The sequence below is a fragment of the Aspergillus aculeatus genome, assembly GCF_001890905.1.
Source record: "Aspergillus aculeatus ATCC 16872 unplaced genomic scaffold ASPACscaffold_1, whole genome shotgun sequence".
Classification (NCBI taxonomy): Eukaryota; Fungi; Ascomycota; class Eurotiomycetes; order Eurotiales; family Aspergillaceae; genus Aspergillus; species Aspergillus aculeatus.
This window is the reverse complement of record NW_017962976.1, coordinates 3,193,355-3,219,666: the sequence shown is the minus strand read 5'-3', so window position 1 is coordinate 3,219,666 and position 26,312 is coordinate 3,193,355. Positions and strand designations below refer to the sequence as shown.

Here is a 26,312-nt window from a genome sequence, read left to right as displayed (position 1 = left end):
TATGTACAGTATGTACAGTACAGGCCCTATCGACCGATCTACTGCATGTATAGTCCTCTCTGTCTTAACCAGAACGCAAAGACTAAGCATTGGTCCCTTGGGGTCAAACCTACTGATAGCTAGTGTAGTTATTCATAGCAAGCACTGTACCGACAGAGTCAATCCCCTTCTGTAGGGTGATTCATCATGACAACGATTATTGAAAGATTCCGCTCCCCCAGAATGCAAGGCTGGAGGGGGGGAGTCAAGTCGCCTTCCAGGGATTCCAGGTATTTATAGGTATCGAGACTGGCTTTCCCACAAGGGTGTGATTTCATGAGTAATCATCATCATACTGGCTTTCCCACAAGGGTGTGATTTCATGAGTAATCATCATGATGATGATGATGTTGAGTATTACAAAATCAAAGAGGAGGATACGAGGACTATCATTTCATAAAGAGGAGAAGAGTCAAAGATTCGATTCCTAGATCCAGGGTTGGAAGTGGTCTGGGGTGGGGAGACGAGGTGGGCTTGTAGGGGTACGTAGTCGAGTTGCAAGTTACAACAGGCTGGTATCAATACCTTGTTGTCAATCGAATCGAAGTAATCAATCATGCGTTGTGGACAGGATAGGACGAGGCAGGACACTCATGTCAATTCGGTTCATCTCAATTCATCATCATTCAACCACCATCAGATGCAGCTAGGAAATGGGGAGAAAAATAATAAATCCAAATAAAAATAATAATAAAATCGTCGTTTTTCCTCCCACATTGAATCACGAACTACAAACCACAAACCACAAACCACAAACCTAATTCAGGAACAGACGGCTTCGACATCAACAGGCTGGAACCTCTCTCTCCCTTTGAATCCTTAAACGTGGAGAAAGTCCCATCTTCAATCGAGTCGGTCCTTTCTTCACCCTTATCTTGGTCTGCTTTTGTTGTTGCGATCACTATTGCTACTGTTGTTGCTGTTGCTGTTGCTGCTGCTGCTGTTCTCGGGCCCGAAATAAAGAAAGCTGAAAGGGACGCTTCACTTTGAAATTTCTTTGCCTCTCCCCTCGCTGTCCCCTCTTGCGCCCAATCTATGGGAATTATAGGCGAAGAGACGAAGAAGGAGATAAGAAACCGAAAGAGACAAACAACTCAATCTCACGGTGGAGGGGATTGTTGGCGTTGTAAGAGACCCGTATTTCTGCCTTGAGCCCGCCTGTTGCGCTGCCCGGATTTCCCTTTCCCTATTCTTACTTACTCTCTGACACTCTCTCCTGTCCGTCCCTCCCCTTCGCTCTCTGGCTGCTCTCTCCCTCTTCTTCTCCCTCTCTCCCTCATCCGCTCTCTCTCTCTCTTGTTTAAACTTCTCCTGCTCCACCACCATACTTCTTCAAAATCGTCTTCGTTTTCTCGTTAAATCTCCATTCGCTTTCGCACTCCCCCAGCCCTGTCGTTTCCTAGAAAAATTTGTTGTTCCCCCTCGTTACCACGGCGTCCAACCCTGCCCCTCGCTCAATCCACTTCTCCGCCGCTATACTCCAGCCTCCCGACCCCCCCGAAACGCCGCAATTCTTCCCCGTCCGCCAAAACGACAGCGCGCGCAGCTCTCTGTCACCATTGGCAGCATTAACTAATTCCTGTCTATCTGTCTGACAGATTGTCGAGCCTCGAAATTTCAGCTTCTTGGGAGAACATTCAGCTCGAGCGCCCGGTGATCCACCACTGTCGTATTCGCTTGTTCCTTTCTGCCTGCCCGGACGTTCTGCCTGCACCGCCATAATCCATCGCCAACCCGCCCTCCCCTCCACAGCCTCCGCGCCTTGTTTCCAGCAACCCACTTGCAGTGATCGCTACTTTTAATGCTAGGAGGGAAAAGTCTTTGAGCGCATGGTTTAATCTCGTCTGTTGTGCAGTTGCTGTACCTAGAGGAGCTGGCCTCCCAACCGTCCACCTGAGCTACCATCAATTCTCTGCTGGAGGGGAGATGTGCATCTTTCTAGGGCCCTTTACAGTCACCGTTTCATAACCCGAACGAACGAACCCCGGCCATGTCTTCTTCCGAAATTGTCATGACTCAACCCAATGACGAACATGCCTTTCTCAATCACGCCGCCAGTTACAACCACCTTCCTGACCTCGCGGCAGCACAAGCAGCCGCTCACCCTGGCCTCCGAAGAACATTCTCTGATCTCACACATCCCACCCAGTCGGATTCACTGTCAAAAGAGGATGTAGCAGCGGGTAAGGATATCTTGCGACGGACTTCCATCCGTTCCAAGAACAAGCCCACCATTGCCGTCTCGCGGTTCACTGTATCCGCGGAGGACTTGTCCGACTCGACAACCGGCTCAGAAGCGACCTCATTACCAGCCAAAAAACCCACCGCAACGAGACCCCCGTCGCCGGTAGCCCGTCCCTCCAAAGCTCGATCGATGTCAGGGAGACTCGTCAGTTTGGCCCGGAAACCCTGGCTGTCGAACTCGCCTCCATCCGGGAAGAGCTCTCGGCTTCGGTCCCTGCGAACGGAGGAGCAATCGACATTGAATCCGCCGGTAGCATCATCCAGATCATCGCGGTCGAGTCTGCAGTCGGACTCGGGCACCGAATCTGAAAGCGCGGCTCCCACACGACGAAGAACTATACTGAACAAGCGCCCGCGGCGCCCCATGGTTGCTGTCGTTACTCAGAGCCGATTCGATGGATCGAGTTCTCCCAGCAACTCATCGCCTCAGTCGCTGATGCCGAAAACATCGTTAGAAAAGCTAGCCGCATCGCTCAACGTTTCGACACCCGTGCTCCCACCAGTGCCCAAAACACCAGCCACCGCGAATCTGGCCGCTAGCATGGAATTTCCGCGGAAGAAGGATGATTTGTGGGGAGTGTTCCGCAATCTCGAGGCTGATTTTCAAAAGTGAGTTTGTTGACAGGGATATTCGTGTGGGACATCTTTTCTTACCATTGTCCAGGTTCCAGTCCAAGTCCAGTGCTTTGAAGGCAAATGTCATTCGCTCTTCCCTACTACCCTTTCTCAACCGCAGCCATTCGCACTCGTCGTTCAAACAGTTGCGACCTGAAGACCTAGATCGCCGAGTCAATATTCTCAACAAATGGTGGATTGGATTGATGGAGATGCTGAACGGCAAGAACAATCAGTCAATATCTGGAACCGATAGACCCGTGTATCTGGAAGCGGTGGTAGGAATAATGACGCGCCCGGAATGGAGAATACCATTTCCCATGCCTCCGTCGAGTCGAAATTTCTCTAGGTCCTTGACACATGCATCGACGTCGATATCGGAGTCGTCGGATGGTTCCTCAAGCTCGGACTTCCTTCTGGAATCTATCCACCACAATATCAGGAATATCTTCATTCAGAACCTGCTCTCCCAGATGGCTTTCGTGGTGGAGCGGATGTCGATGAGACATGCTCCGGCCAGCTTGGTCGCTTTTTGCGGGAAAGCCTGTGCCTATGCATTCTTTTTCTGCCCTGGCGTGGCAGATATTCTTGTGCGACTGTGGAACACACCACCGAGCGTCTTCCGGCGAGTACTTGACCAGTCAAAACTGGACAAGGGTAGCGGAACCCGCGCGTTGGCCCAGGAACTCACCGCAAACTTCCCGGCCGCCTTGCGCAGTCTATCGTTCTACGCTCACACGGCACTTGTTCGATATCTTCGCCAAAAGCCCGATGTTCCACTGAGTACCGCTCAAATCCCGTGGCAGAGCCCTTGGGCAACTCGATGGTGCGGTCGAGACACCGATCTCTTCTTTGTCTTTGTCAAATACATTCATGTGCTTTATGCGGATGCGCTGCCACCGGAGCTAGAAAAGTCAAAGCGTATCCTGGCACCTGGCCTGTTACCAATCCACTCGCAGCTTCTGGTCGTTTTAGAGGATACACTGTACAAGCAATCAGTACCCCAGGTGCCAGACAGCACCCACACCGCGTCCGCTGTCACGTTCGACGATTTCATTGAGGGTGCTGATGCAGCTGTCTCGGCGCTGCCCTTGGGGACCGCGAACAGCCATCGATTGATGGCTGAAAACCGTCTCATCATCCTGCTGCGGGATTTTCTCTCCGAATCCTCCCTCGAGCCGAATCATGCCAGGCTATTGTATGCGGAGTCCTTTGGTACCATAATGAGGGCTGCTGCGGAGAAAACGTCGCTTTTCGATCATAACGCGTGCTTCCTTCTGTGTGACTTCGTCGAAGAAGTCATCCCAATCGTCACCCGATATTCTCTTTCCATCGAAGCCGACTTATTCGATTGGAAGTTCTGGTTGGAGGTCTGCCGTCAGATGATGCAAAGCCACAACTCTCTTACTGAGGTGCGCGTGTTCGCTTTTCTCTTCTGCATCTGGAGTACTTGGACCGCCTCGGAAGAGAGGAAAGCCGACCTCTGTCTGAAGTTCCTCCTGGACGAGTCTCTGTTCTACCATTATTTCAGTCACTGGAGTCCCATGGTTCGAGCATACTTCCAGCGTCTGCTGTGTTGGAGATTAGGTCGATTTAGTGACGACCCGACCATGCTCGACACCACCATATATGAGACACTCTACAACCGGCTGCAGCGGACCTGGAAGTACTATCAGGCTTTCCAGGCCAAAGCCGAGGAAGAGATCTCGGCACCATTGTCGTCCGCTCCCTGTACCCCGGCACCGGGGCGTAGGATCATCATCATTCGCTGCGATAACCAGCTGTCTCCGTCTAGTTTCTTTGTATCCTTCGATCGCGTCATACCTCCGGCTCCAGCGGAGAAATCAACTCTCGCAGGTAGTGCGTTATCGAAGCCGGAGCCCGCGGAGAACCAGCCACCCACCAAGAAGAAATGGAGTATTCTGAGAGCCATGTTTGGAGGGTCGTCGAATTCGAGAACTGGCGGTGAAGGGTCTTCGTCCAGTAGTTCCGATGAGTCAGACTCCTCTGGTTCTGATGCGGTGGGGACGGCAGAGAAGCCACCAGACAATCAGTGGCGGCAGCCCAACGGGCCCGGGGAGCTGGGGCGGCCTCGCACAGCGCATCAGCCGTACTCATTCAAATTCTCGCTGGAATGGATGGACCGGCCTCAGTGGCCGAGTAAAAACAAGCGACTATTTACCCCTTGCCTTCCCGTGGGGTCACAACTACATCTCCAGCTGCGCAAGGCCCTGGCCAAGCAATCGGAGTGTGATACAACCTCCGAATACGTGTCCGCTACCGAGGGCGATGATGACGCCATGAGTGACGGACGACAGACCAGCCCCTACTCCGACGACCAGGACGAGACGCCGACGGAGGACACGGCTGACTCCGACAAGACGACGGATGGGCTAGACTTCAAGCTTGCCCTGAACGATCGGTTCGCGGCGAGCAAATACGCGGGCCGAGCACTAGCGGAATGGGCACAGATTGTGTCGGAGTGCGATAACTTCTTCGCCCGCCGTCGCGATGAGGGCGTGCCCTGCGATCGATTGGTCGAAACCCCAACGCTGGGCGTTGAGAGTTTCCGCAAGTGATGATGGCTTGTACAGTCCAGCCACCTCCCGCAGACGACCTCCGAAACGATAACCTTTTATATCATACGACACGACCTAACCAAAATCCTCCTTTACACCTCTTCCCTTCCAAACCTGTCAATGGCCCACAAGCATATACACCCTGGGGACGATCCATACCTTCAATAATGCATCAATCCTAATCCCGCATTCCGAATTCACCTTCATCTTCTTTTTTTCCTGTTCCACTCATACCTCCAGAGCACATGTATTGTATATATAAATCAGGGCTTTTTTAACTGGGCCGATGGATATTGATCTTGACACACATAAAAGAGACACGGCGCAAGTTTTCACATACAGCATTCAAGGGTGTTTGTTTTTCTAGTTTCTGGTACTGTTCCGAGTTCTAATACATGTCAACTCCGGCGTCTCCTTGTTCATGTTCATCTGGGCGGTCTGGTTTTTTTTTCCATTGTCTGTTGTTTTCGTCATGAACGTACAGTACAGTACAGTATAGTACAAACTACACCTAGTGCTTATTATATTGACACGGTTGGTTTCTTTTCCTCGATCTTGAGGCGGGGTGAACTGGATTGGGTTGTAGCCCTATGGTATCGTACTTACTTCCCTACCCTGTCAGAATATCTATAGATATGTGCTTGACTCTCCAGATAGATAGACGCCTTGTCAATGGGAAAGAAAATCGAAGACAAGATAGTGTAGGATGGTCTGTAAGATCTAGATATATCTTCCGTTACATGAGTAAGGGCTACATGGGCTTTTGGCAATCGGTAAACGATTACTTTTGATTCCTAATCGTTCGTTGATGCTTACATCTGGGAATGGGGGACGGTGTTCTTAGGGTTTGGTTTATCCGGGGCCCCGGTTCTGAGGGCAGGAGCTCGAAGATTCTTCGTAGTACTCTAGTCTACTCTACTCTACTCTAGTCTTCCGGCACAGACTACAGTGTCAGGATGTCAATCCGGTCAATCACCCACCGGGCCCTACGATTCCTGCCTACTGGGTAACGTAAACGGATGAGTTGGGTCGAATGAGGGGAGGGGCATCCCCGACTAATCTCATGATGGGGCAGGGCAGGGCAGGGCAGGGCAGGGCAGATTGATCTGCGGCTTTAAACACAGCTGTGGTTGTTTCGTCCCGGTCCAGAAATAAAGAAAAACAAGACGAAGAAAACACAGGATAATAAGGACCACGATCTAGACCCGAGTAAATCCTCTATAAACCCGCAACCCATTTCCCATTCTCTGGCTGGATTCGAGGGATGTATCGGCGGATAGATACAGTACGGTACAGTACACGAGCTTAGTCGTGAGTAGGTAAGTAAGCTAGGCATGCTGGGTAGAGGTGGTTGCCTTGGGATCTAGCCAGCACGCGGGATTGAGAAGGACGGATGGTTTTGTCGAGTTGAGTCAAGGTCCTGAACAGTCTTAAGCGAAACGGGGGTGCACTGGCTAGCTGCAGGTGGGTTCATGGTTCTTGCTGAGTTATCTCTGAGTGCTTGTTTGGCTGCGATGAAACCTTTCCGCATAAACAAGAAAGCAAAGCGGCGGGAGGCGGGAGGTAGAGGATGCATTTGCGCAAGATGAATCAGATTTATATATCCGACCCTTAAATCGAGACAACCACCCATAATTCAGGAGCAGTACCTCGTCAAAGGTAATCAGAATCAGAATTAAGTCTAGGAAACAGTAAGGAACACCGTATAGATTGAGAAGATAGGTACAGAGAGATAAGAGGCCAGGAGACATGGTTGTCAAGAAGGGAAAAGAAAGAAGCACTTCGAAGAACATGCCAGTATGTTCATGTTCCTCCAAGGGAATGATGTGTGGTGGTCTATCTACGGGCGGGATGGGGGGAGGGGGTTATTTGTGAGGCCAGATTCTCTCAAGATGCGGCGCAAATGATACACACAGAATGGAACATAGAACAAAAAACAGAGGGAGACTGTGCAGTGGAGTTGGTGGTGTGAAAGGTGAGCATGTATATAACAGGTGTGATGTGGTGCTGCTTGGTGGCCACCGCAGCTGAGACAGACAGAAAAACAAGAGGGGGAGGGGTATTTTCTATAGAAAGTGGAATGATTATAGACGACATGTGGACCCAAAGTATCAGTCGTGAACAAGGCTATTACTCGCGCTGGAGATGATGTCTGAGACTCGATCAATCCACTCCTGAGTAAGAGTCCAGTTGCCCGCGTCGATACTGTCTCGTATGGCTGGGAAAAGGGTCGGATCGTAGCCAGACCATAATTCAGGCCCGAAGATCACGTGCTTGAATTGCGTGCGGTTCGGTACCTAGGAAACTCAGTCAGTTTTGATATTGAATTCAGCAGAGAGGACGACTTACTCCGCCATCTGGTCGGTCGTCCAAAAGATTAGTCTCAAAATGAGCCATCCGCGCGTTATACGACAGTCGCTGCACAGCCATCACGTTGTTCTCAAATCCGCCAGCGCCCCAAACAGCATCGTGCCAGATCTGACCCCACTGCTGGAAGTGCTCCGCGTCAGCCTTGAACTTCACGGCCGCCTCATATAGAGGCTTGAAGGTGACCGTGGCCTCCGATGCTGCTTCAGCGATGGGAACACTCTTCGACTTGGCATACTGTTCCAAGTCGCTGACATAACCACCCACGTGATTCGCATAGCCTTCGAGGTCATAGGGCAGGATTGGGCTGTCTGCGATCTGAAGGATCAGAAGACCCCAAAATTGACCAAGGATCTTGTGGTACTGAAACTCGGGATCGACAAATTTCGTCATCCAGTCATAATTCTCGTAGCAGCTGTGGTAAGGGAACGGTTCGCCAGCGAAGCCAAAGTCCACGCTGGAGGTTCCAGCGATATCCTGGAAAGCCACATAATCGCTCCCGGCTCCCAGCGGACCCAGTCTCTTCTTGTTCTTCTGCCACAAATCCTTCAGGGTTTCATTACTGATGGGATCTGCGATGCGGCCAAGAATCTGCGTGACGACCCGCTCAAAGATGGGACACCCAGCGGCCTCGAATTCGTGACCGCTAACTCCCACGTCGACATTGATGTAGGCGTAAGCGTTCTCCTTGAGCGACTTCAATTCTTTCTCCACATGCTCTGTCGAACCGACGAGGTTGTATTCTTCGGCATCCCAGCTGATGAATTCGATAGTGCGCAAAGGACGCCAGCCGAAGGTGAGAAGTTCCCCGAAGACTCGAACCAGCTCCAGGAACACTGCGGTACCGCTGCCAGGGTCGGCGCTTCCGAGACACCATGAGTCACGGTGATTGCCAATGATGATCTTCTTCTCCGGTTGTTCCAAGCCGATAATCCTGCCAACCACGTTGTAGATGGGCTGTCTTTCCACCTCGTCTTGGAGGTTCATAAGATTGACGGTTGGCGAGGACTTGGCTCCCGTCCACCACTGTTTCACCTCCGGAACGCCGCCAACCCACTTTTCTGGCACTTGCGCACCATGGCCATCCAGGACTTGAAGAAGCCTCTGGGCGTCGCGCCAGGCAAGCGGAATGCTGGGAATTCTCGTCAGTCCCGGGCTTTCCTCTGGTTTGAGCCTCTTCTTTTCATCTGGCGTAGAGGCAAACCCGGGCGAGAGGACATCTCCGACGACCCACGACATCAGACTGACTGCCCCGCGTTGTGTTCCATCGGCCGGCATATAACGTCCCTCGGGGTAGGCAGGACCCTGGACAAAGCCATCCTGCGCCGGATCCGAATAAATGATGCAGCCTACCGCGCCAGCAAGTTCGGCGGCCTTGACTTTGAGAGCACGATCAGACTCCGTGCCTCCATAGCGGACCAGCGCTATGGATCCATTCACGTCGATGCCTTGCTCTGCTAGGTAGTGGAAATCCTCGCGAGAGCCGAAATTGGCATAGACAAGGTGACCCGTGACGTTCCCAGATTTTGAATGTCCGTGGAAAACCAACGTTTGCTCTTCTTTCTCCTCCAGCGCTGCCTCCCAGGCCAATTGAGGAGGGTCCACAATAGCCACCCGTCTGCCGTCGGTAGTAGGGTAGTTCAAGTATACCTGGAATTCCTCCATTTCAACCTCGTCGAACGCCGCCTTTTTGAACTCCGATTCCACCCATTCGGCAAGCACATAACTACCTTCCGTACCGGCCATATGAGGGTAGGCGGTCAGCTTTTTCAGATTCTCGGCGATATTGGTCTCGTTGATATGTCCCTGAACAAAGTTCTCCACGGACGCGGCACTGTATGACTGTCCCATGATAAATCGAGTATTCATGTTGAAGATGTCCGATATGAAGAAGATGTAAACAACGGTGACCACCAGGAACACTCCGAAAAGACGTAGTAATAGCATGCACGCATTGTTCTTCAGTCCTGCACGAGCCTCGTCGAGACGTATCGTGAACCGAAACGTAGGGAGGAAGCGGCGAAATGGTAGGTTGAAGGAAGAGAGGGAGCGAGTCAAGTTGTTGAAGCGCTTCGAGAATCGCGACCGCAACTGTGAGCGGCGAGAGGATGATTGCGGGCCATCTTCCACGTCCATCTGGTCGAGTTCCCGTTGCAACTCTTCCATGGACCCTCGTTCCGATCTCGAGCCGGTCGAGTCGAGGTCATCGATACTATTGCGGGCGGACTCGACGGTGGGAGGCTGATAGCCACGAGGTCGGGCCTCCGCCCGCGGAGTGGTATCCGGACCACTCCGGTGAAGAAGGCCTTGTCGTTCAGCATTGTCGCCTGCTTCGTCGGACGAATCGAGATGGGACCGGGAAGAGCCAGGACGGGCACCGATGGCCTCCTCGTAGGTAGGAATCGGCAGGGATTCGTATTCGAACTTCTGATCGTTACCCATGGCGGGAGGTATGGAGCTCCCGGGAGCCGTGCGGCGTAGATAGTATCACAGATACAGAAATCAGCGGAGAATCAGTGGGATCATGATCTGAATGAGGCAAAGGATACAAGCGCAAACATGCTCCCCGAATGGCGAGCCTAGAAAATGATTGGCAAAGGGAGTTCCCCCCGAAACGATGGAGGGGGGGATGGGGAACGGGTAAGGTAGAAAGGGACGGGGATTTGGGGGGGGGGAAGCCGGTGGTTCGGGGATTCTAGAATGCGATTAATGGCCACCAGAATGGTCAGCAGTGCAACCGGGCTTGAGGAAAAGAATGAAAGAAGCCCAATAACGGCGCAGTTGCGACCTGGATCGATCGATAGGGAGGTGATTGATGGTGGAGGACAGATGATTAGTTTGAGTTCGGTTTGGTCTTCCCCGGATCAAGCCGCCCAGAGAGACAGAGAGAGGCTTACGGGATAACGCGTGGCGCAGTCCATCCATCCGTTCACTCACTCAGTTCAGTTGGCTCCGGCTCGGCTCTCCTCTCCTTAGGCAGAAGAGTTCCCTCGGTGGCTCTTCTTCTGGGTTCCTGGATCAGACTTCTTCCGACCGGATCGTCAGGGCACACACAGTCGAGGATCGACATTGTCAACGGTTATGCTGATGTATGTAGTAGTCTCGATGGTGACAACGATGATGATAATGCATCATGAACACCAGAATCTTTTTGTGCATGACGAGGAGGATTCAATGGCAGGTCCGCAAGTCTTGTAGGCGGTATCATTACGGAGGTCTGAATACACATCCCATACTTCATGAAACAGCCCTTATCAGCATGATCACGGCGAGAATGTTCGGTATCCGATTTGTACCGTTATGTACATACAAGACACGTTACCGCTGTTACCCATTGCGGGATAGAAAGATGGCTGTCCCTAAATTAGTAAGAAAATGCTAGCAGGCGTGCTAGGATTATAGGCTTGGCAACAATTTAGGAAGGAAAGTGCAGTTATTGAAGGCGAGGCCTAAATACGGCCTTACAATTCAAAAGATTCGATTACAATGTTTCTAGTGCGCCTAAATGCGGCCGACATCATCCTTTATTACTTCGAGGTTCGAAGAAAGTATTCGAGTACCTACATGTGTACATCAAATCGGAGACAGACGTCGATCTAATCTCCCTCGGGTTAGACAGACCATTCAATGTCTTACACTGCATTATCTTCAAATTTGTCTCCGGTTGTCAGGATCTGCCGTTGTAACCCGGAATGATTCCGACCTTGACAACTTCACTGGTAGCTGGAACAAGATTGGAGGCCATGGCGAGGACTTGCGCAGCAAGTGGACCCTCATTACTACAAGGATTCTTCTGAGCATATAACAGACACAATTTGGAAGGTGAGATGTCAAAGGAGAGGGGCAACGGCAGCCACGCCTATCACCAACTCTCATTGACCTTTTTGCCTGGCTTCAGAGATAGAAATTCTTTGAAAGGTAAAACCCGAGGTGGCGAGCGGGCAAATAAGGTAAACAGAATCGTTCCATCCCGCTCCTTGGAAATCCGAACCCACCAGGAAATCCTGTCTGGGAAGTTGCCAAATTGGAGGGTTGGGCAAAGAGCGATCTCGGCAAGAACGGAGCGTCCTATACAGATCCCACCGGCCAGATCCACAAGATAAGATTGATTATTTCGCCAGGCCCCAATCCCTCTGGTAACCTACTCCGTACACACCCTCCGGCCTCGGGTGGATATTATTAGGCATGAAGCTTCAAATCCAGCATCTGGTTTGGTGGTGCTTGGAACCTTGACGCTGTCGCTGTCGCTGTCGATGTTGTAAGCTGACATACTGTATCTAGGCATGGCCCCCCGGCTGGGTAGTCCCGACGTAGAAATGCAGACCATGGTGACGTCCAGAATACCTTTCCCTTGTTGAGGTTCGACAGATATTCAGCTCTTCGTATCACAAGTCCGAGTCACCCGAAAGACAGCAGGGACTGGGGTGGTTAGAAGAGAGGACGAGGTGGATCAATGACCGATTACCCCCCCCCCCACCATGCGTCCAGACACACAAGCGGGAGAAGATAATTTTGTGTGTTGGATTCAAGGCCCCGGGAGTGTTTCTATATTGTCCGTGAGAACAATAGGTGTAGGCCACTATCGTCACCACCCAACCGATGCTAGGGGATGCTCCTGTACTGTACCATGTGCACCCGAGAGCAACCGAGGAGCACCACAGGAAAACACCACCAATTGTGGAATGAGATCTGGTCCCGCAGTCTGATGGCTCATACAAAGCTACTGCAGTAACAGGATTGATTTGTTGTCAGTTTCAGCGACTACGTGGTGTCAGTTCGCAAAATGCCGTGCAGGAAATCCCCTTTTAAGTGTATTGTTGTGGTGGACCGAATATACCGCGATATACCTCCGTAAGTGTCGGTGAAAAGGAAGCACCCACGGAACGGAGACGGAGGGGGGTAAAGTAAACTCATTCAATCTCAGCTACGGATCCTTTCCATAACAAACACAAGTCGGTCAGACTAAAAGCAAGGGCAAGGCAGGTTGTGTAATAATACGCTGAGAGGGGCCCAGCTGTGGTTGGATCGAAACAGTTCGCATCCATCCGCATCGGGAGATAGGATGAAGAGTACGGCGTATACCAGATCCTGGACACCTTCAGATGAACCAGTGTGGAAATTAGGAGGTGGATCTGACTGTTGGAGCACATTCCGAGAAAATTGTCTCGTCCGCGTCATCTTAAATGGCACAGGCAGAAATGGGGGGTGGAAAAGGAGGATGGTGAGTTCCATTCATCTTCAATATAGTATTACAGTATGGGAGTAGGATTTATAGTTATAGGTCCCACGTTGCGGTTGAGGATGAGTAGATTCGGAACCGGGCAGCAGCAGCAGCACAACATGTGGTGGTGCAAAGAAAAGGAAAAGAAGGAATCAGACTGGACTCGGGCCAGCCTCAGGCCACCAAGCCGCCAACCAGCAACCAGGGGCTTTCGGCAAGCCCCACCCCCTGCAGGCTAGTTTTGTTAGCCTACTGAAGTGGTCAAGGAACGGGGGCAAAAAAAAAAATTAAAAAAAAAAATAAATTGGAATGTACTCCCGGGACGTGCTACGTGCTAGTATTTACTGTGTAGTTAACAGTCTCCGTAGTCCACCAACCCCCACTGTAGATACACTCTGTACGTACCAGCCAGCTTGCACTCCTACAACTTATATACCGACTCTCCCCCTCTTTCTCTCTCTTCTTGAATTACCTATTCTCACTAGCATCCTCCATCCTCTCACCCCTTCTTCTTTTCTTTCTCTGTGGTTTTTCTTGAACACTTCAAAAAGTTCCTTCCTCCTTGGACTTATTCCATTAATCCTCCTAATTAACCTTCACTCTTCCCCACCATCCCACTTTCCCTCCTCCCATATTTCACCATGGCTGCTCGTCCTCAGAACATCGGTATCAAGGCCATTGAGGTCTACTTCCCCCGTCAGTGTGTTGACCAGGCCGAGCTCGAGAAGTTCGATGGCGTCAGCGAAGGCAAATACACCATTGGTCTGGGCCAGACTAAGATGAGCTTCTGCGATGACCGTGAAGGTATGCTTCTGTTGAGTTGAATTTTTGCGGAACTCAGTGCTGACTGTGCTTCTCTCCAAAGATATCTACTCCATCTGCTTGACCACCTTCTCCTCGCTCCTCCGCAAATACAACGTCGACCCCAACTCCATTGGCCGCCTCGAGGTTGGCACTGAGACCCTTCTGGACAAGTCCAAGTCCGTCAAGTCGGTCTTGATGCAGCTCTTGGCTCCCCACGGTAACACCAACGTTGAGGGTGTCGACAACGTTAACGCCTGCTATGGTGGCACCAACGCCGTGCTGAACAGTCTCAACTGGATCGAGTCCTCCGCCTGGGATGGCAGAGATGCCGTGGTTGTCTGTGGTGATATTGCTCTCTACGCCGAGGGTGCTGCCCGCCCCACTGGTGGTGCTGGCTGTGTTGCTATGCTGATCGGTCCCGACGCCCCCATTGTGCTCGACACCGCTTTGCGTGCCTCTTATGTCACTCACGCCTACGATTTCTACAAACCCGACCTGACCAGCGAGTACCCTGTCGTGGACGGTCACTTCTCTCTTCGCTGCTACACCGAGGCCGTGGATGCTTGCTACAAGGCTTTCAACGCCCGCGAGAAGGTTCTCAAGGAGAAGACTCAGAACGGCACCAACGGCCTGTGTAACGAGTCCAATACCGGTCTGGACCGCTTCGACTACTTCGCCTACCACGCCCCTACCTGCAAGCTGGTCCAGAAGTCCTACGGCCGTATGCTTTACAACGACTTCCTCGCCAACCCCACCCACCCCAATTTCGCCGAGGTCGCCCCTGAGCTGCGTGACCTGGACTACGAGAAGTCCCTCACCGACAAGAACGTTGAGAAGACCTTCATGGCTCTGACCAAGAAGCGCTTTGCTGAGCGTGTTAAGCCCGCCATTGAGGTTGCCACTCTCTGCGGTAACATGTACACTGGTACCGTCTGGGCCGGCCTGGCCAGTCTGCTGTCCTACGTCAAGTTCGACCCTAGCCAGCCCAAGCGTGTTGGTATCTTCTCCTACGGCAGTGGTCTCGCTAGTTCCATGCTCAGCGCCAAGGTTGTCGGTGATGTCTCGACCATTGTTGAGAAGCTCGACTTGATCAACCGTCTCAACAGCCGGGTTGTTCTTCCCCCCCAGTCCTATGTTGAGGTAAGGACCCATCGAGCCGCTGATCTTTCGTTGCAGAATGCTAATTGTGCTGGACTAGATGTGCGACCTCCGCAAGCACGCTCACTTGAAGAAGAACTTCAAGCCCTCCGGCAACACGGAGACCCTCTTTCCGGGCACTTACTACCTGACTGAGGTGGACGACATGTTCCGCCGCAAGTACGAGGTCAAGGCCTAAATGACGACTAGCTGTGCTTCTTTGGACACGATCAGTTCTTTAGACGACTTTCTAGATTCCCTCCAGCATGCATGATGATTTTGTTTGCCTGCCTTCCCCCAGCCATTGAGTTTCGTTGAGAAGGATTCGAGGTTGACGGGTTCTCGGTTTGATTCCCATGCCAAATGTTATGGCGCATTAATGTTTCTACATATTGTTTTATTTGTTGCCTTCGGATGGAGGCCGATTTCAGACTCCCCAGACGGGTGCTGGGATGCATTTTACACAAGGCGGCCCACGAGACTCGGGGCCTTGCTTTTATCTTAGATAATCAAAGATTTATTCAATCCGAAGCTTTCCTGGTGTTTGTATAAGTATGCAGGCGTTTGTTTTGTCCCGTCGATGACAGTCAAGATAAGTCAAGTCACGTGCCTACTTGGCCAAAGAAAGCCGCCTCAGTCAGACGCTCCGTCAGCTTCAAGATCTTCAACCGTGTGAAGAATCCAATGACCAAGTTGGAAAATGCTTTTATTCTCAATTAGTGTGCTCTGTGGTGGTCAACCGAGAGCAACCTAGTGGTTTTACTTCCCGCCGGGTTGCTTGATCATCGTTCGCCGCTGCTTGGCCTTGCTTCCTCATTCTTCATTCTTCTGCAATCTTTATGCGACTTGACTCTGTCTGCACATCTGACGGTACAGCAGATATTCTCCCTAATTCACATCTTGATCTGACATGATTGCTCAATCTCAGGCAACCCCACGCTTCCTTGCAGGTTTTCGTGAGGGAAGAACCACTGAGGCCGCCTGGCGCCGAGGTCAACATTGGCCGGCGCCTACTGCGACATCTTGCATGACCTTCATATATTCCCAGGTACTTTCCTTCCTACTTTCCCCCGGGTGTATTCTTAGGATGAATCGGCTGTTTAAGCCATGCCGCCTGTTGCTTGATACTGAAGACCGTGCTTAGTAACAGCCAATGCGCGTTGAAATAGCTGTGGTTCCACAGACCCCTCGGCGCCTAACCTTGCAGTCACTCTCCCTCTATGCGCCATGAAGGCATACTGGTCCAGGTCAACCGGTTGTGCCCATAAACACCCTCTTGCCGCCCATTGACCTTGACGAACCAGGCGTGACGCTCTCGCGAACTACATCGATCAACTTAGGTGCAATTACCCAGAATAGATGAAACGGAATTGCTGCCGAATTTAGGTCTTTTTTTAGATCTTGACGACCTAAAATCTGCACCGATAACCGACACTCCGGTTCAGATCTAAAGAAGAGACGAAGATGCAAAATATAGCAACACTTTGACGCGCGACTGCCAGATGAAACACGCCTACTCGCCCTAGGACCGTTGGCATCGCGCTTCCCTCCAGCAGATGTCGGCAGTCCCTGGACCGATCTTCGTGCCATCATGCCCTAGACCGATGGACTGACTGCTGGCCTGGCGTCAAGATGGAGATCTCCCCATGTTTCATCTCATCTGCAGCCGGTTCGGGCCATGCTGTTCCTTTTTTTGGAACAAGATGGTGCTTAAGGGTAGCAAGAGCAAAGAGCATTTAATGTCGAAGCCGTCTCCATCCAAATGCGCCATGACCAGTGTGAGCGTTCATGAAGACCATGAGTCAATCTTAGCATACGTCGGCATCTCCTTGATCACTTTCACTACTTCTATTCTTGCTTAGCTTTTAGCAAGCTTCTCTTCGTTACAGACTTGGAAGCTGGTCCTTCCTTGATAATACATTCGCCGAGTTTCTTGCACATATCGAACCTTCAATCACCCTAAGCCCATTATCATGTCCCACGAACTGTCTTACTATCGGCCATCTACCCCTCCTGCGATGCAGTTGCAAGGATCTATCGGCGCGAGCCATAGCCGCCACGCATCCGACTCTTCTCTGTACTCTAATAGTTCCTCACCATGGTCAGCTGTCACTGTGGCGACGAGTCCTATCATCAGCTCACCTCCGCGGCATCACCACGGTCCTGCCCTGCTACCCAAGATCAGGCCGCAGGATGTAGTGATTGAGCCAACATCTACCAGTGGACCGCCCCGTCAGCGTCGTGTTCTCTCCAACACACGCAACCCTCCGGGTGCTCTACCAATGATCCCCACCTCACGGTCTAGCCAGCGGGCCACGGCGTCGGAATATCTCGGATTGTCTTCGCCTGCTTCGGTTCCACCGATGTACAAGACACAGAACGGCCCAGCTCTGTCATCGCCCGTGAGTCTGACGCCATCGTACAAGCGCAAAGCCGTTGGCGGCCACTCTCGATCGGTATCCACATCTATCATCGATGAAGCGAAAGTGGGCCGGTATGGGTCTTCACCTTACCGGCAAGTTACCAGGTGCTCTGTCCAGCCTCAGGGTGCACTCACCGCGCCCATTACGCCAGTCACCCCGAATATCGTAGTGTATCCAGCTTATGCTGAGCATTCACCCGCTGAGCCAACCCATCTTCGAACCTGGCCGCCCGCTCAGATCCCGATGCCGTTGATGCTGCCGGGTTCACCCTACAGCTGCACGCGAACGTCAAGTGCTCAATGCTCGCCCGTTGGATCTTTTCACCAGATGGAAGAGGAATCGACCACGCTACTTTCCTACCTTACGGCACCCACTCAGGCGATAAATCTCGTTCGCAATGTGAGCGTGATCCCGACACGAGGGCTGCACGACTACTTCTGGTGGGATATCCGCAACCTGCGTAGCTGGTCGTCGTTCTCCCTGGAAACCATCAACCAAGTGGATGGACTCTCGAAGCTTCTCAAAACAGCGATCCCCTCACAATTCACCCCGGTGAACGTCCTGCCCAGCTCGCACCTGTCTCCCGACTCAGAGGCCGGCCTGATCAATGTGCTAAGAGACATCTACGCTCCTCGCGTGAACGCGGCGCTGGCGGTATCGCAGGGCCCTGAGCATCTGACGCTGTACGATGCTCCCATCCCACGGGTATCGGGCAACAAAAACTACGGAGGTCCGCATTTCCTTGCCAACTACGCCTCCGACACCGAACGGACCAGCTCCGGCCTTCCGCGAGGGCGACTTGTGGGGATCGTGAAGACCTTTGATCGGTGGAACACGGGGATGCGCAACGAAGCGCCGCACCGCCGGGTGGAGTATTTGAACGGCCTGGCGCATCTGCAGCGGTGCATGCGGGAGCATTCGTGCCGGTACGGCTTCATTCTGACCGAGATTGAGCTCGTCTGCGTCCGAGCCGGCTGCGACGAGGGGGACGATGTGCCGTACTTTGGATATTTGGAGCTGTCTGCGCCTATCCCTACCAAGCTCGCCGCTAGCCAGTCGCGTGAGACGGACTACCATATGGACCGATGCACCTATCCGCATTCCCCGGCCCCGTCCAGCGACAGCTCCTTGGCCAGCCAGTCCCCGGTGTTGGGGAACTACGATGTGTCGTCCGATGAGCTCGACGGGCCGATGACCGCGAGCATGGCGCTGTACTTTCTGCTCATGCTCTCGAAGTCGGTGCCCCTGCCGTCGCAGCCGTCGGCGCATCTCAACGTAGGCGGGCCGGGGGCGCTGACGCGGCAGCGTGTTCTGCCCGATGGGAAGGACAAATGGATTCCTGAGCCGCAGATCGGGGAGCGGCGGGACGCGAAGCGCGTCCGGGGCTGGGTCTGGCCGCAAGATGCGTGGCATCGACGCGAGGGAGGGGGCATGCCTCGTTCGCGGGCGATGACTGCGGAGCCTAAGACGAAGAAGTGGCATAAATAGTGGTCCGGTGCTACCGAAGAGCTAATAATGTTTTGAGTAATGTATGTTCGATCAGTATAATGACTAAGTCTTATCCTCATGATTGATAGTGACTAGCTCTATCCATAACTCAGAAATGGACGAATCACACCAAAAGCCTAGGAATAGATCAAGTTTGCATTTGGAGGGAGTAAACGCCTGCAAGGTCCCCATGATCGCCGCGATGACACCACGCCCGCGAGTATGAGTGAAGATGGGTCGCTCAGCAATACAGCAAATGCAGCGCGGGGACAAGGACCTTGGGATCGAGTACCCGGGGGAAGCAGGCCAGCCCTAACGTATCTATTATTCCTAGGTTGCCATTGATAACCACCACCACTCTGCATGTCTTACGGCACAAATCAACCTTCATTCAACAATTGTCTTCAACTACATCTCCCAACTGAAATCAAATCCATGCCCCTGAACACTAACCCATCGCAACCGAATACAAACCACTTACCAACCTACCAACCAACCAGCCCACCATCACTCTCAAATACCACCATTCCAACCAGAGAAACAACCACCACACCAACCGAGAACAATAACAACAACAGAGACACCCCAACCACCACCACCAAGAACAGGAATATAGTCAACCCCACGAACAGAACAGCAATGCCCCCCCAAACCGAACTCGAAATGACAACCCCCCCACTCCACTCCGTGCTCATCATCGGCGCCGGCCCCTGCGGCCTGGCCGTCGCCGCCCGCCTCCGCGAAGAGACCCCCTCCGCCATGTTCACCGACGACGAGCACCAGCGCTACCACTGGATCAACAAGCACCGCGGCCGGATGGCGTTGGTGCAGGCGCACGCGCGGCGGCGGCGGAGGGGGGTGCGGGCGGAGAAATACGTAAATACTGCTAGTGCCAATTTATCCACATCTGCCTTGCTCCCCGGGGGGAAAGGTAGGGCTGGCTCTGCCTCTGACTCTGCTTCCGAAGATGGAGGCGGGAGCTCGGGACCGGTGCCGGGATTGGCTTCTTCTGGGTCATCTATCAGCTCCTCCTCCTCCTTATCGGTATCAGAGAGTACCGATGAAGAAGTTGGGGAGGAGGACACCGACGACGGGCCCGGGGGGACGCTCGTACTCGACGGCTCCGGCCCCCGGTGGATGGAGAAGTGGAACCGCGCGTTCCGGACGCTGGAGATCGAGCAGCTGCGCAGTCCCATGTTCTTCCACGTAGACCCGCGGGACCGCGATGGGATGCTGGCGTACACACAGGAAAAGGCCCGGCTTGCGGACTTGTGGGAGATTTCCGGGTGCGTGGGGAAGGAGTTGAGCAAGCATCGGAGGAAGAAGTTGAGGGCGGGGAGGGGGTGTAGTTTTTTTTTTTTTTTCCTCTTCTTGTCTCTTGTGTTCCTGGGGTTATCTACCTCGATCTTGGGCACCGTGTCTACTGTAGTTCTGCAGGGGAAGGTGTGTGCTAACGCACGGCAAAAGCAAACCCCCCCAAGAACCCGAAATCGACGAACGAGACCGCAAGGACTACTTCTCCCCTTCCACCGGCCTCTTCGCCGACTACTGCGCCAGCATCGTCGCGCGGTACCGCCTCGACCGGCCCGGGCTGATCCGCCAGAGCGAAGTCACCGACATCCAGTACGGATTTCACCGACACACCAACTCAAAGATCTTCACGGTGACCGCCGCCGACGGCACGCAGCACCACAGCCGCGCCGTCGTGCTCGCCATCGGGCCGGGCACCCACAAAATCCTCCCGTTCCCGCTGACGCCCCCCGAGCAGGCCGGCGCCTGCCACAGCTCGGAGATCCGCTCGTTCCCCAGCGCCAACATCCAGACCAAGATCCGCGCACGGCAGGCCACGCATGTGGTCGTTGTGGGGGGCGGGTTGACCGCCGCCCAGGTGGCGGATATGGCGATTCGGAGGGGGGTGAGGAAGGTGTGGTTGTTGATGCGTTCGGATATGAAGGGTGCGTTACTGTACCCCCCCTAACCCCCTAGCCCTAGCCCTTGGGCCAAAGTTCAACCCCCAAAGATCCCTAACCACCGAAAAGTGAAACACTTCGACCTCACCCTCAACTGGATGGGCAAGTTCAAGAACCTCGAGAAAGCCCGGTTCTGGTCCGCGGACACCGACGACGAGCGGCTGGCGATGATCGCCGCCGCCCGCGGCGGCGGCAGCGTCACCCCGCGCTACCAGAAGATCCTGAAGCAGCACGCCGCACGCAGCAAACTGGCCATCCACCCGCGGACGGTAATCGTCGATCGCCTCTACGACCCTGCCACCTCCACCTGGACGCTCACCACCGACCCGCCCATCCCCGAGCTGGCCGACACCCCCGTCGACTACATCTACTTCGCGACGGGGATGCGGGCGGATATTACCGAGATGCCACTTCTAAATAGTATGCGGAGGGACTATCCGGTCGAGACGAGGCAGGGCTTGCCGTGTTTGACGGAGGACCTGATGTGGTGCGATGGGGTGCCGCTGTTTTTGGCGGGGCGGTTGGCGGCATTGAGGCTGGGGCCCGGGGCGGCGAATTTGGAGGGGGCTAGGCTTGGGGCGGAGCGGATTGCGTGGGCGATGGAGGATGTTTTGGGGAGACGTAGTGATGGTGGTGGTGGTGGTGGTGGTGATGGTGGTAGAGAAGAGGAAGAAGGTGAGGTGGTGGGGAAGGAGAAGGAGTGGTTTTGTGGGTTGGGGAATCGGTTTGCTGGGTTGGGGGTTGTTGATGCTTAGGTTGTGTGCTCGGAGGGTATAGTAAAGCCTGGGCTGTATGCTATGAGGCTAGAGGCATGCTGTGCTGGACACTCAGGATCTGACAATGATGAATACTATACAATCGACGAGGCTAGTACCAGCTGTAGTGCTCATGCAGTGTAAGCTGGAGAACGATGCTGCCTAGGGTTAACGTTGAAGCACAGCCTTGGGCTTCATGCATGTGCCGTGCGATGCAGCCCCCTAGTGCCCTTTGCAGAGCTAAACTGAGTCCATGGGCCTCACGTTCTTACACGTACTCGGTATCCGATCCCAGATCACCGCACTACGTCAAACAGAATTGATAGACGAGACTGTACAGTATGCAGCCACCGACAGTAGCCAGTTCCACATCAACCAGTAGTAATCACAGCATCACCAGCCCAACTAGCCACTGCATCCATCAGGCTGACTGCGGCACGAGTTTCACTTCAGTGTGACAGACACACATACCCTTGCCACTATCCCATCCCATCCCAAAAAGTTCTACTCGTGGTATACCATTTGTTGATGTATGCAAGCCCGGAATGACATAATATATGTGGCGCAGCAGTATGAGCTGTGGCTGATGCAGCCACCCATGTGGCGGTGCGGGTCCCGCTGGTGCCTTCGGTTCGGGGTCAGGTTCGTTCCCTCCGAGGTATGGGGGATTGTGTGGCGGTTGGTGCATAGCCACGGGCTTTAGGGGGTAGGACTGTGCCTAGGTGGCAAGAGATTCACTGAGGGTGTTGGGGGTTGTTGTTGGTTGGGTTGAATCTCCGATCGAGAGATCTGGATGGGAGTTAGGGTTGGGTGATGGAGGGCCCAGGGGTTTAGTGTGGGTGGGGAGGGGAGCGCTCCACGTGCTGTTTGTCTACTAGAATAGTTAGGGTGCTTACTGTTGATCTACTATGTACAAGGTACTCTAGTGACGAATTGGTTTGTTTGTGGTCTGTGCTAGGTCGGATCTGTGATGATTGTCTTCGCTGGTTTATTCTGGCTACTATATTCTATGAGGGATGCTGGTGGTTCTCTCTCATAAGTGGGAGAGGGGTCAGGGTGACGATTAAGTTGAGAAAGGGTAATTTCATGGCGACAGTTTATTCGCATATTAACTACTTTAAGATCCTTGCTTAGTGGTAGTAGTAGTAGTAGTCTAGTCTAACTCTCTATCAAATCAAGCCTCCACAGCCAAAGGCACATTATAATCCGGGATCAGCGGCGGCCAGACGGCCTCCTGCGAGAAATCCTTGCCCTTCTGCTGCGTCCTGGCCACCACCGCCTGCACCAGCTGGTCGGCGCGCTGCTTGTCGCTCAGGTCGATTGGCGCCAACCGCCGCCCCATCTGCCGGATCTGGATGGACGCCGCCACGGCCGTCAGCCCGAAATCGTAGGGGTTGATGACCTGCTGCAGCGCCCCGGTCGCCTTGCCACTCAGAATATCCCGGCACAGGTACGGTTCCTGGCAGAGAGGGCGCCCCAGGCCTATACCGTCCAGCGTCTCGAGGCCGTGGACCATGCCCTCCGCCGTCCGGAACCCGCCGGTCAGGTAGGACTTGGTCTTGCTGAGGGAGGAGACGATCATCTGGGCGAAGTCCATGAAGAACTTTTTTTTATTTTCGAGATTAGTCAATTGGCCAGAATACTTTTGAGGGAGACTTACAGCTTCACGCTTCTTCGTGGACTCGCGCTTCTCGCCCTCGTCATCGCCCATCTTCCAGTTCTCGTAGGTGCCCCCGGACAGCTCGACAAAGTCAAACCGGTGGTCCTCCAGCGTGCGGCACAGCTGGCGCGCCTCCTCCGGCTGGAAGCCGTGGGGCTGGAACTCGACGCTATTCACCTTGATCCCCACGATAAAATCCGGGCGCACGCGCTCCGCGATCGCCGCGCGGATCTCCAAGATCAGACGCATGCGGTTCTCCAGGGAGCCGCCGTACCGGTCGGTGCGGCGGTTGGTCGTCTCCGACAGAAACTGGCTCAGCAGGTACCCGTGGGCGCCGTGCAGCTCGATGCCGTCGTAGCCGGCTTTCTCCAGGTACTCGGCCGCGTGCGCGAACCCCTTGATGATCTGTTGGATGTCCGCCTCCGTGGCCGCGCGCGGCCGGGCAAACGTGCTCCCCAGCACCACCCCCTCCAGCTGCACGTCGCTGGCGCTGATCGGGTTGGGCTGCAGGGCCGCCGGCGTCTGGCGGCCCGGGTGGCTGACCTGCGCGACGACCAGCGAGTTTTGCGGGGTCTTGGCCGCGGTGGCCAGCTGCTGGAAGCGCGCGAACCGCTCCCCTTCGAACGGGGCGTCCGCGGGGATGATCAGGTTGCCGGGGGCTTCGAGGTGCGCCGGGTCAATCATCACGTTGCCCGTCAGGATGAGCCCGATCTGGCCCTCGCCCCACACGCGGTAGGCCTCGATCAGCTCGTCCGAGGGGACGCCGCGCGCGGCGAGGTCGTCGACCGACCACGAGCACAGGCGCTCACTCATCGCTCCCTTGAGGAAGCGGTTGGGCGCGCTGCGCTGCGAGAATTCGAACGGCAGCGGTTGCGCCAGGGGGCTGACGTCGACGGGGGTGCCTGTTTGTGACATTTTGTACGGGGATTTTTGCGTGTATAAAAAATTAAGTGCGGTATGTACAATGCAGATGCGAATGTGTTGTATAAGAACTCAGGACAGTACTGCGGAGGAAAAAAAGACTTATAGTAAGGTGGGTTTACCCCCAATAATTAGAACATTGTTAAGCAACCCATATTATAACATTTTGTATTTCTAAGCCGAAGGGCAGATCAATCAGGGGAAGGGGACGGAGCAGAGCTTCCTGAAAAAGTTGTCAAGGATCCACTCGCACACACACACTTCTATCCACTTCCCCTTCCCACGAGTATAATGATATCACTTGGGCACTTGGGCGAATGGGCCTCGGCATATTTTTTTATGCTTCAACGGTTCCCGCCTTTCTGCAGGACTGGACCTGCTGGAATTTGATTTCCGCTTCCGGTGGCGGACCACCCCGGCGGATAAGATTGACAACTGACGTGCTTCGTTTTGTCGGCTGGCCCCGATCGGTACTGCTGATTTGTTCATTTCACCATGGGTTATGCTTGTGAATCCTCGTCATAGTTTGTTCATTATTTCTGCCTGGCCTTCGAGCGGGTTCGAATTGCGGAGTTTGATCGGACCGCACTTCGCGATCGCGGTGGCCTGACCAGTTGACTGGATGTTCCTGACTCGTCAAGGTGGCTGTTGCCCATTCAGCTCAGCAGTGTTTAAGTCTCTGGCAGAGACCCCGTCCTCGTCCCCATGCACCTTGCACAGTTGTCTTGCTATCCTACACTCCAGGTACCGTTTGCATATGCCCTTGCAGAAAAAGAAACACAAACCTAAGGGTTTAAGTGTTGCTCGACTATGGTTTCCTTTTGCTCTCCACGACAGCCAGTTCATGGCTCAATAAAGCAATAAGTTACTCTTCGATCAGTGTAACGCTGCAACTTGATACACACCAAGCCACAAGCAAGGCCAAAGGTGTTTCACATGTTTGTTGGAATGGGTAGTGTGGAAATGCACACAGTGGTATCATGCTTCAGCGCGTCTCAACGAAACTTTCAGTGTCCAACTTCCCTTACTTAGAAGTGAGCCTCGGCCGACTTTGTCTTGATCCTCTGCCTGGTACAGCAGGCCAATGCAATCCGCACAGCCACCCTGGTGTGTGTCTCACCGTGACTAAGGACCGGCCATGTCTGGCATCTTTATGCTCAGCCTGGATGGAGTCTCCAGCTCATTGGAACGAGTCACGTCGAAGTCGTCCCCAAGTTGTTGCAAGGTGCTAGATGCGTGTCACCAGAGTCGACCATCAGCCACTGATCAGAGACAGGGGCGCCCTTCATGTCTATGGACTTTGATGAGGCAAGCCTCGGGCAGCAGCCTATGTCTGGCACCCTGGGTTAGCCACACAAGTACCGAGCTTGAGAAACCATGTTCGACATACCTTGGGGCAGTGCTATCACTATGTGGAACCCACAGCTCTGGTGATCCTTTCGCTGAAGTTATTCCCTCAGGGCCTTAGCCTCATTATCTCACCAACCGACATGCGAGAAGATTCTGCAAGGCGAGCATGTGTCCATCAGACACGACACATCACAGTCAAAGTCGCCTGGGCCAGTTCAGTCGATTCCGCGAAGGCATGAGACAAGAGCAATGCTTTGACCCATGTGCCAGTCTCCTATCTCTGCATGATTCCACGGACATGGTCCTGGGCTGACGTATGTCATTTATCTTAATCATACACGGGCACGCGACGAGTCCCATAGTTTCACAGGAGGGTTTAAAAATGCGGCTTGGAGGCCAAGAAAACAACAGCTTCCTTTGTCCTATTGAGTCTCGGCGTAAGTGGCTCCCTGGTAGATAACGACTGACGGTCTAGCAGCTATTGGCAACTCGGCACAGCTCATGGATGCTCTAAGTCAGAGTTCTGACCGAGCATCCCCCCCCCCCTTGGACCGGTCCAGGCTGTAGTTTATCTCCGTCGGAATCCATGGGGTTATTCCGATATTTGATTAATGTCGGTCACATAAGACCGCGCCATGATTGGCATTTGGCTACTTCATCCAGTCATAACTCACATATCTTGGTTTCTGTCGTCGCAAAACCCTTGCTTCGCCTCCGGCTAGCGAGTCCGCCAACCTAG

General features: G+C 53.6%; 6 protein-coding genes across 6 annotated transcripts; 4 read left to right on the top strand and 2 right to left on the bottom strand.

The window, feature by feature from the left end:
• Window positions 1-2,029: 2,029 nt before the first annotated feature.
• On the top strand, window positions 2,030-5,477 carry ASPACDRAFT_21244 (DUF1765 domain-containing protein; the record flags this gene model as incomplete). The annotated part of the gene is made up of 2 exons (XM_020199012.1): window positions 2,030-2,892; window positions 2,948-5,477. The coding sequence occupies 2 exons, from the start codon at window positions 2,030-2,032 to the stop codon at window positions 5,475-5,477; spliced, it is 3,393 nt and encodes a 1,130-aa protein (XP_020061563.1).
• A 1,855-nt stretch (window positions 5,478-7,332) lies between these two features.
• ASPACDRAFT_74740 (M28 family metallopeptidase) lies at window positions 7,333-10,500 on the bottom strand. Its single transcript, XM_020204291.1, has 2 exons — window positions 7,827-10,500; window positions 7,333-7,774 (listed from the first exon to the last, which is right to left on the bottom strand). Exons 1-2 carry the CDS (start codon window positions 10,284-10,286, stop codon window positions 7,589-7,591), a joined length of 2,646 nt encoding a protein of 881 aa, XP_020061562.1. The 5' UTR covers window positions 10,287-10,500; the 3' UTR covers window positions 7,333-7,588.
• Window positions 10,501-13,573: 3,073 nt separating this feature from the next.
• On the top strand, window positions 13,574-15,535 carry erg13 (hydroxymethylglutaryl-CoA synthase). Its single transcript, XM_020204290.1, has 3 exons — window positions 13,574-13,869; window positions 13,931-15,009; window positions 15,068-15,535. Exons 1-3 carry the CDS (start codon window positions 13,707-13,709, stop codon window positions 15,203-15,205), a joined length of 1,380 nt encoding a protein of 459 aa, XP_020061561.1. The 5' UTR covers window positions 13,574-13,706; the 3' UTR covers window positions 15,206-15,535.
• Window positions 15,536-16,979: 1,444 nt separating this feature from the next.
• ASPACDRAFT_38792 (uncharacterized protein) lies at window positions 16,980-18,917 on the top strand (the record flags this gene model as incomplete). The annotated part of the gene is made up of 1 exon (XM_020200503.1): window positions 16,980-18,917. The coding sequence occupies one exon, from the start codon at window positions 16,980-16,982 to the stop codon at window positions 18,915-18,917; it is 1,938 nt and encodes a 645-aa protein (XP_020061560.1).
• A 323-nt stretch (window positions 18,918-19,240) lies between these two features.
• On the top strand, window positions 19,241-21,975 carry ASPACDRAFT_110561 (FAD binding domain protein). Its single transcript, XM_020195487.1, has 3 exons — window positions 19,241-20,260; window positions 20,385-20,872; window positions 20,957-21,975. The coding sequence occupies exons 1-3, from the start codon at window positions 19,581-19,583 to the stop codon at window positions 21,640-21,642; spliced, it is 1,854 nt and encodes a 617-aa protein (XP_020061559.1). The 5' UTR covers window positions 19,241-19,580; the 3' UTR covers window positions 21,643-21,975.
• Window positions 21,976-22,816: 841 nt separating this feature from the next.
• On the bottom strand, window positions 22,817-24,217 carry ASPACDRAFT_20229 (NADH:flavin oxidoreductase/NADH oxidase family protein; the record flags this gene model as incomplete). The annotated part of the gene is made up of 2 exons (XM_020198931.1): window positions 22,817-23,245; window positions 23,303-24,217. 2 exons carry the CDS (start codon window positions 24,215-24,217, stop codon window positions 22,817-22,819), a joined length of 1,344 nt encoding a protein of 447 aa, XP_020061558.1.
• Between the last annotated feature and the right edge of the window lie 2,095 nt (window positions 24,218-26,312).